This window comes from Cebus imitator, unplaced genomic scaffold (assembly GCF_001604975.1).
Source record: "Cebus imitator isolate Cc_AM_T3 unplaced genomic scaffold, Cebus_imitator-1.0 Scaffold133, whole genome shotgun sequence".
Taxonomy (NCBI): Eukaryota; Metazoa; Chordata; class Mammalia; order Primates; family Cebidae; genus Cebus; species Cebus imitator.
Window position 1 is genome coordinate 2,271,512 of NW_016107448.1, and position 10,489 is coordinate 2,282,000.

The 10,489-nt window shown below is 33.5% G+C and overlaps 1 protein-coding gene across 29 annotated transcripts in view; it reads right to left on the bottom strand.

Annotated features, from left to right (window-relative positions):
* Positions 1 to 10,489, bottom strand: part of ADGRL3 (adhesion G protein-coupled receptor L3) — a 559,234-nt gene that overhangs the window by 372,029 nt on the left and 176,716 nt on the right. For all 29 annotated transcript variants that reach the window (XM_017541414.2, XM_017541407.2, XM_017541408.2 and 26 more), the window contains one exon: positions 3 to 112. In XM_017541414.2, coding sequence (XP_017396903.1) covers positions 3 to 112 — 110 coding nt within the window. The remainder of the gene's footprint in view (positions 1 to 2; positions 113 to 10,489) is intronic.

The following is a 10,489-nucleotide window of genomic DNA, read 5'->3' on the forward strand; positions in this document are numbered from 1 at the left end:
ACTGTAAGGGACACATTCATACTGCACTTCAAGGTATTTATAGGTTCCTGGACACGGGTCTGGAAAAACATCAGGACCTGCCACCACTGCACACTGGGTTCTGTTATTGCATCTGAAGTCAAAAGAAAGGAAAAGAGTAGTAAGCTTATGCAAAGTTAAAGTATTATCAACATCAACACTGATTTATTTTTAGTTCCTGTTATACAGATTTAAATAAGGTTTTGCTTGATGTGGGGCTTTAGGCCTATTAAGAAAATATCTGTAGTACACTTTTTAGAAACTAGACATTAAAATCAATCTATTCAGCTTGCTGTTAACTAATTTAATATTTGGTTGAATACAGCATGATTTCTAGTTACAAGTTAAATATTGCTGAAGAAACACTAACTAGTCCACAGGAGATAGCCAATGTGAACACAAGTAAGAAAGACTATTTGATAGGAAAGACTCAGTCCGGCACAAAAAAAAGTATTTTAGAAAATATAACCACAGAGTTTATTAGGCAGTTGTAAAATAAATTCACTGACTATGATGACATTCATTTCAAAGGTATGAAAAGTGGTATTGAAAAGGTTTATCCAAGCCTAAAATATTAGAAAAGTGTTAATATTTAAATATTAAAATGGATATTTGAATTTATTTTGTGTAAATTATATAATATTACTGATTAAAACCATTTTAGGAATTAATTGTTAGGTTCTTTTCATTCAGTCAAATAATGATATGATCCTCATGAATTACTTATCACAAATGCCAATATCTTATCATTTAATAGAATTAATTTAAATTTATAAAAAGAATAATGGCATACGACTATTAAAACATAAATATAAGATAGAACTGGAGGTTATCATGTTAAGTGAAATAAGACAGGTGCAGAAAGACAAGCTTTACATGTTTTTATTTATGGGAGCCATTGAACCCATGGAGCTATAGGGTAGGAAGATGGTTACCAAATGCTGGGAAGGGTAGTGAGGGGCAGGGAGGGCATGCAGTGAGGATGACTCCTGGGTATAAGAGTGGTTAGAAAGAATGAATAAGACCTAGCAGCTGACAGCAAAATTGGTGCTGGCAAATCTGATGGCACAATTATGATTGACTACAGTCAATTATAACTTAATTGTACATTTAAAAATAACTCAATGTATATCATTGGACTGTTTGTAGCACAAATGATAAATACTTGAGGTAATGAATATCCCATTTACCCTGATGTGATTATTACACATCAAATGCCTTTTTCAAAACATCTCATGTTCCCATAAATATATACATCTACTATATCCATACAAAAATAAATAAACAAACAAATAAAACCATAGAAAAAGAAAAAAAAAACATAAATACAAACTTGGGCACTTTCGTGGCAAATAGGCTAAACAGATCTGAATTGATTAATTCATGGGAAAAATAAACATGTTGAAATTAATTATAATTCTGAAAAAGATATACATATTCACAGTAGACTAATTACTGTGAATTTTACTCAGAAACTTTCTAAATTCAAAAATTTATTCTTAAGTACATTTTTTATAGAAAAGTAATGGCTTTTCCTACCCTTAATATTGGCACAAAGTATATAAATGAGATACTCTAATCATCCCGTGTTTTATGATCTTGTTTATTTATTTCAGAAGTATAACACCTCAGGGCTAGATTTTTCTGTTAATTCCTGAAGGAGATGTTCTGTTCTCTGACATGACCTCAGAATACTTGCAAGGTCACTGGCAACATAAGGAGCATCTAGAGCAGAACTCACTTTGATTTAGTGTGAAAAATACATTTTGCTTACCTGAGGCTACCATTTGTCAGGTTTAATGAGGATTTTGTTTAGTCCCTAAATTAAATTTGATTCATTAATGAATGTCTTAAGCTGAAAAATGGTTAAAATATATTAAGATATAATTAAAGAGTTGTAAACAACTTAGTCCACGAAGACTCATTTTATAGTTATTTCAAAATTTTTAAAATACATTCTAAAATACTATAGATGAAAAAAGTGAGATAAAGTAATCTAATGTTCTCAAATGCTTTAAAGTTTCATCATTTATTTTTAATGTAAACATTGAAACAATAAATTAAAAACATGCTTTTTAGTATCCCTCATACCTGGTGTTTTGATATATGTATACATTGTAAAATGATGACCACAATAAAGCTAATTAACACATCCATCATCTCACAGTTATCTCTTTCTGTGTTGTGTGGTGAGAAAATTTAAGATTTACTCCCACAGAAAATTTCAAGTTTACAATACAGTATTGTTAACTGTGGTTATCTGTCTGTACAGTAGATTTTCAGAATTGACTCTTCCTGCATAACTGAAACTTTTCACCCTTTGATCAACATCTCCCCATTTCTCCTATCTCCCTAGCTCCTGGCAACTGCCATTCTACTTTCTGCTTCTAGAAGTTTGACTTTCTTAGATTCCACATATAAGCGAGATCAAATAGTATTTTTCTTTCGATGTCTCACTTATTTCACTTAGCATAATGTTCTCCAGGTTCATACATGTCATCACAAATGACAGAGTTTCTTTCGTTTTCAAGGCTGAATAATATTCCACTATATATTTATGTATACCACATTTACTTATTATCCATTCATCTGCTGATTGGCAGTTAGGCCAATTCCATATATCTTGGTTATTGAGGATAGTGCTACAAGGAAGATGAGACTACAGATACCTCTTTAAGACACTGATTCATTTCTTTTACATAGGCATACCCAGAAGTGAAATTCCTGGATCATATGGTAGTTCTATTTTTAATTTTTTGAAGTACCTACACACTGTTTTTCATAAAGGCTATAACAATTTACATTTCCATCAATAGTATATAAGGATTCTCTTTTCTCTACATTCTCATCAACACTTATCTTTTGTCTTTTTGATTATAGCCATCCTACAACGTGTGCAGTGATATCTCATTGTGGTTTTGATTCAAATTTCCTTGATGATTTGTGAAGTTGAGCAATTTTTAATATACCTGTTGGCCATTTGTCTTCTTTCAAGAAATATTTATCATTTTTAATTACAGATAGACTGAGTCCACTTTTAAATTAGGTTGTTTTTTTGCTATTTAGGTGTTTAAATTCCTGATATACATTGGATATCAACCCCTAAATAAATGTGTAGACCAATTGCGCAGAAGAGATATCCCAGAAATCAATCCACACGTTTATGGTCAATTAATTTTCAACAAAGATGCCAAGAATACACAATGAGGAAAGGACAGACTCTTCAATAAATGATGTTGGGGAAACTGGATATCTACATGAAGAAGAATGAAACTGGATCTCTAATTTACACCATATACAAAGCCCAAGTCAAAATGGATTAAAGATTTACATGTAAAACCTAAAACTATAAAACTATTAGAAGAAAACATAGGTAAACACCTTCTTGAAATTGATCTGGGCATTTTTGGGGTGGATATGACCCCTGAAGCACAGGCGAAAAAAGCAAAAATAAAGAAATTGGAGTGCATCTAATTACAAACCTTTTGCACAGCGAATGAAACAATTAACCAAGTGAGGACACAAGATACAGAATGGGAGAAAATACTTTTAAACCTATTTGTCACTTCTTTCTGAGATGAATAATGTTACCCTCAATTTTACAGAATTGAAATTGGAATGAAGATGTTAAATGGCTTTTCAGACTCTCAGTAATCAAATGATAGTCAGTGGAATCCAGAACAGTGACCTGAAAATCATGATACTGCTGTCTTGCGGTAGAATGAGTCATATATTTCATGGTCACTCTGGGGTCCTGATTTAATTCACCCCGGCCTGATAGGTTCTCAAGAGTACTATGATGATCTGATGAAATAAACACCATCTGTGAAATATCTAAGTGCCCCAGAATTCATTCAGTCATGATGTAGATCAGGCATTATATAACCAGGTCCTCACAATTCAAATTGGCATACAGAAATTGGAAAGATAAATTTCTGAACATAGTAATAGAGTGATGCATATTTATTTATATAGACTTTTTCACAATCAAAAAGACATGCAATTTTAATTTAACCCACATATAAACCTCCAATTTACATACAACGGTCATCTATTGATCAAATTTAATAGATGTTAGCATGTTGAGTTCTATTAGTTACTAGTACTAATTTTAAAGCAATACTGTTCAAGAATGTCATATGATGACTGCCATAGAAGATACATTTTTTCCGTAATCACAGGATTAGTAAAAGGATAGAGGATCATTTACTGTTAACTTGTCCATTTCGACATGGTTCATTCCAGTGTAGAAGAAAAAGTTCCAAGTGTGAAATGAAAATGTCATCTCTGGGTAAACCTTTCCTATATTTGCCACAACATACAGAACCATATAGTAAAAATGATACTGTGGATTTACATGCATATTGACTATTCAGAAAACTTCTTATTACATATAAAATAGTAATAATTTTATTACATCTTTTTTCCTGCTAAATTCAGTAAAATTTAGAGAGGAGGCTGGTAGGGGCTACTTAGGCAGATAGGGGGAGTCTCAGAAGACAGACAATGCCTGTTGGAACACACCTGCACCATCCCTGTTATGCAGCTAGCAGGAAGAAATATGGTTAATAACTTCCTCTTTTACCAAGATACTTGCTCAGAAGGGACTTTCTAGCTACCTATATAGGTGCAGATAAGGACTTAGGTCATCCTAACATGACCCTGAACTCCTTATAATGTGATTAGCATTGTGATTTTAGCCTACCTGTGGGTTTCATTTAGGCACTCATGGGTAATCAAGATGGAGTCACTATGGTCAACCCAGGGTATGAACAGACACAACACCCCAGGGGGTAACTTTACCTCTCCCATTAAGACAGAACCCACAGAAGACACTTTGTCTGCCACATAAAAGACCCAAAACTCAACCCCATTTATTGCAACCATCTTTGGGTCCCCACACACTGCTGAGAGCTTTTCTGTCACTTAATAATTCCTATTCTGCCTTACTCACTCTCTGGTATTTACATGCCTTGCTCATGGGACAAGAACTCGGATCTCGCTAAACTAAAGGGTAATGAGATTGCAACAAAATGGTGTTTCTTTCACTTCCATTATCCATTTAAAAATTAGCAGCCCAGTATCTCATGTTTGATTATAACATGCTTGTGTATGAAACATAAAAATTAGCCTTAAATGTAAGTACATTTTTAAAAATTCTCACATAATAGATAAAGATGATTTAAGTTGATTGCACAGCACTATCGACCTAACATAGTATCATTAAAAGAATTTAAGTAAAATATTATGGTGTTTACATACTGTCAATGTAATTCACAGGGGTTCTAGGTTAATAAACCCTTCAATCAAATATGCTTATCAGATTCTATAGTCAGTGTATACAAACAAGCTATTCCTCAGAATGTTAAGGAACTTTTTAAATGAAGTTTCAGCCATGTATTAAACTCCACTGAAAAGCACTGACTTTTAAAAGACAGAATAGGATAATGCTTAAAAAAGAATGCTTTGTGTCTTTTCGTTAGCAAAATTAATCATATGAATTTATATTAGCACTTATTATATAACATTTATACAAAAGCATGTGTTATACAAAAACACACATCTACTTAGTATACTCAAGAAGTTCATAGCATATAACATACGATGAATCAGTGCGTGATTCATATAGGGAAATGGAATTATTCTCCAAGAGAAAAATGTTTTAGAGATTTCTTGTAATTTAAAAAGCCACATCATATTATAACAATGTTAAAAATCTCAAAATGGGTTAGGTTATCACAGTAACTATGAGTTTTTAGTTCTCAGGATGGAATGTAGTAATAGAAGAACACACAAATAAATGCATGAATATCAACGGTATATTGCTCTGTGTCAATAAACAGAACAGGTCTCTTTTTTCCTCCTCAAGACCATAGTTTCCTTATTTTCTACTGTCTGTCATCCTGAGACCTGCTGATATGACATTCATTCTGAAATTAGAAGACCAAAAAAGATGAGACAACTATCTAATGGTAGAAAACAAATACATAGGTCATAAAAACATCAACTAGATTTCAAATAAAAAGAGAACTAAATGACTAAGAAATAAAAATATTAATTGTGATGAAAAATAAAAGAAATTCTTCCATATATATATTGTAGCCATACATTCAGCATTTATTAAAAAGTTTAATGATGTTGTCCATTTACAGTTTAAAGGGCAATTTAAGAACAGTTATAAAAATAGTAAGGCCCCTAATCTGGCTTTAAAAAAAAACTTTTGAGACAGGGACTCACTCTGTTGTCCAGGCTGGACAGGCTGGAGTGCAGTGGTATTGAAATACCCCAGCTTGAGCTTGGCTGTAATGAATACATTTTAAACAATCCTGCCAACTCCATTTTGCCCACCCTGAGCTATGTTTGTCCACCCTGAATTATGTAGGGCATTCTGTTCCAAAACTTGCGGTCTGAGACACCTGGCATCTTTGTAACCAATTTTCTGAGAAACAGGGCCCACTAGCCCTGTACATCCTGTATCTGTAACCGTGTAACTGCTACCCCGCACTGCTACATCACATCCTGAGTGAAAAAACAATTTTAAGTAGAACTTTTTGTTAGTCCCCCCACTTCTCTCCTAACCCGCTCCTTCTGCTTCTGTAATAACCTGCTTACCACCCCCTGACCCTAAACTGGCATAAAATTGTGGACCGCCCTTTGTTCTTGGCCGAGAGGTTTGAGCTCTAGCTGACTCTTGGACACCGGCATAAAAATCGACTCTCAACAAACTCAGTGCGTGGTGCTCCTGTTTAAACTTGCTCGGGTACAACAGTATGATCTTGACTCACTGCATCCTTGATCTCTGCAGCTCAAGCTCTCCTCTTACCTCAGCCTCCCGAATAGCTGGGACCACAGGTACACATAACCAAGCCCTGCTAATTATATTTACTTTTTGGAGAGATGAGGTCTTACTGTGTTTCCCAGGCTGCTCTCAAAACTCCTGGGCTCAAGCGATTCTCCCCTTCAGCCTCTCAAGGTGTTGGAATTACAGGCATGAGCCACTGTGCCAGGCCTCCATTTTTTTTTTTTTTTGAGAAAATTGTTTCTAAATCATAAACTAAAAGTACTATATGATCTTTCAGAGGACATTATGCCAGTGTATAGAAATGAAGATCTGTGATTCATAAAGCAATTCTCTAGCTCCAATTCTTTCATTTCCTATATCCTTTTATATGTTACTTCACTAACATTCCTTTACTTTAAAGAAATATAATTTGAAACCAGCAAGTGAAAACATAACCAAAGAGATGAGTAAGGAAGAGTGTAGAAAATATCCTAGGTATTTGTATTAGGATATTGTATTAGTTTTTTGTTGTTGTTGCTTCTATATCAAACTACCACTAACTTAAAGGTTTAAAAGAATGCAACTTAATTCTCTTATAGTCAGAAGAGGTCAGAAGACCAAACTAACTCTTGCAAAAACTAAGATGCTGGCATCATTTGTTTCATATGGAAGCTCTAGGGAAAATCTGTTTCTTTCCTTTTAGCGAGACTCTAGAGGCTGTGCAGTCATTCTCTGACTTGTGGTCCCATAACACAGCACCATTTCTTCCTCATTTCTAAAGTCACATCACATTTTCCATCTTCTGATCATCCTATGTCCCTTTTAAAAGGACCCATGTGATTACATTTGGGGCCCATATTGATAATCCAATGTAATCTGCTTATCTCAAAAGATATAAAGCTTCATCATATAGGAAAAGCCCCTTTAATCATATAAGGTAACATTCACAGGTTATGGAGAAGATCAGAATTCTGATATCAGGGTCGGGTAGGGGTCATTATTCGTCCTACCACAAGTAAGTAAAAAGACATACTGAAAACAATGTCTCTTGGGGTGGGCACCTTGAAGTCTGACAGTAAGATGCATGTCATTGCTATGGAGCATGACTAAAGTGTTCATTATTCCTGTAATGTATACTTATTTTTCTTAAAAGGAGTGTATGCTCCCATTTATACATATTATCCTCCAGTACAAATAAACATTTTGACTTTAATTTGGTTAAAATTACGTTTGTTTGTTTTGTTTTTATCACAATGGAATTCTCAGCATACAAAGCGTATTGCTGTAGATGAGAGAAATTGAGCTTCATTTTAGCTAACCAATAAAGGTAAACTTTTAAAGAATTTTATGGAAATTGGCATGTATTTTCAATTTGGACTTACATAAAATCTCATAAAATGTGAAATATCAAACATTAAGAAATTTTTAACCAAATCCACTGATTTATATTAAATTATGTTTCAGTATTACTACATTTTTCCAGAAACAAATGAAAAATGACTCATGTTAATGGACTGAAATAAATCATTTTATTCTGACAAAATACAATTTATGAATTCCCTACTGTACTAGAAGATCTTATTTGCCTGTGCTCTAAAAATTTTCAGTGGCAATTTAAAAAATAGTAACCTCTTTTGATTTTCTTATTATAAATGTATATTTATAAATGTATGAACCTTAAAGTCTTATTCCTAGGGATATATAAAATTGACTTAATAATATTCTGAAAACATAGAAATGCATTTGAAAATGTGGTAATCTTGCAAAGAAGTCCAATTTCCCACTATTCCACACATCTCTGGACAATATTTGATAAAACAAATTTTCATAATCATCAGTCAACACCCATAGAATATTTCACAGAGCTCATTCCAAAAATAAAATGATTAGCTATGTCAGACACATGAATAAAATTCATAGAAAGATGCATGCAAAATAAATGGAAATGTGCTTTCAAAATTAACAAGTTTACATACATTGCTTTGAAAAGCATTTCAGTCCTTGTTTTTGTACCAGTGATTTCTAAGCTGTAATCTTTCAGTAGTTAAATGCTTTATCAATGGCCAGATAAAATGGTAGAAGGTTTGCATTTAAAAATAACTGGAATGGCATCTGTAATCACTTATTACTATTTACTTGTGGCAGCATTTTAGGGCTGAACATTCTTTACTTGTATATATGCTTAACCAAATGAGTTGGAGTATGTGCCTGAATTCATTATCTGAAAGTGTAGCAAATAACAATATTGCTTACTTTGACCTAATATATTGGAACAATATTTTATATGCACCTTACATATTGCATATGTTATATAATATGCTAATGTATTTCTCTTAGTTAAGACATCGTCCATTTCACTGTGAGTTAGGATATTATTATCTGAATCCATTTTACTGAACTACTTACGTTATTCTACTCTTTCTTTTTTCTTTAAGTTAGGGACAGACTTAATTCATTATACTTCAATAGAGTGCTGTAAGGCATTCTTTTCTGAGCAACAGAAATGTCCTCTTCGCATGACTGGGCTGAGACAAGAAATGTCATATTGAATCATTTAGTTAAGACTTTTTTCTTGTCAATATGTGATGTTTCCAAGTCAAATGACTTATGTATGATTGAAAAAAGGAGAAACAGAATTAAACCTTTAGAAAGAGAATTGGAAAGAAAAGGGACTTTTACTAACGCTAGATACTGAAGTTAAGTAACATGAAAGCCTTTAAAAAGAAAAAATTAAGATGAGGTAGGAAAAATGTCTTTGACTTCTTATATTTGCTTTTCATAAAGTTGTAAACAAAAAGCAAAGGGATAACTATGTATGTGTGCATGTGTGTGTCTGTGTGCATGCATATATACTTAGCCTTTTTTTTTTTTTTTCTTTAAAGATTACCAAAACAAGAATACACAGCAGAGGGAAATGAAGTCTGGCATCCAACTCTGTCATATACACATTTTTGAAGAGTGTAGTAGTAAGTTATACTACATAAAATAATCTTAGTTGTCTTCAGGCTTTATAAGAATAATGTGACAGACATGGCACAGCAAAACAAACCACGAAGCAGAGCTCACAAACGCCAGTGACTGAAAATAAATAATTCTCATGCGCCCCTTTCTCCATACATGCTTATCTCCCACTTAGTACTGAGGCTAGGCAGGCTGACTCTGATACAGTAAGTCCGACCATGACTTTAGAGAGACACATCTCAATCTATGTCCTACCTGCTTCAATTTACGGTTATCACCAGGAAGCAAAAAAGAGAAATGTGATGGCATCTCTATTTATATAAGAATGCTTTATACAAAAACCAGCAAATGTAAATATAAGTGGCTTAAAAATAAGAATTGTATCATTTTATATTAAACATTGAAAGGTAAGTTGCTCTGAAGTTTATTAATTCAGAGATTTAACCAGAGTTGTTCCCATGGCTTGGATTCTATTAAATTCTCTTGGATTTTTCTTATGGTCTTAAGATGGTTAAGATGGCTATTGCATTTCCAGGTGTTACCTAGTAACACACAGTATCAAAATAAAATAAAGGTCTGCCTTTTTGTTTGTTTGTTTGTTGAGACGGGGTTTTGTTCTGTTTCCCAGACTAGATTGTGCAATGGTGAAATCTCGGCTCACTGCAACCTCCGCCTCCAAGGTTCACAAGATTATCTTGCCTCAGCCTCCAGAGTGGTGGCACTACAGAC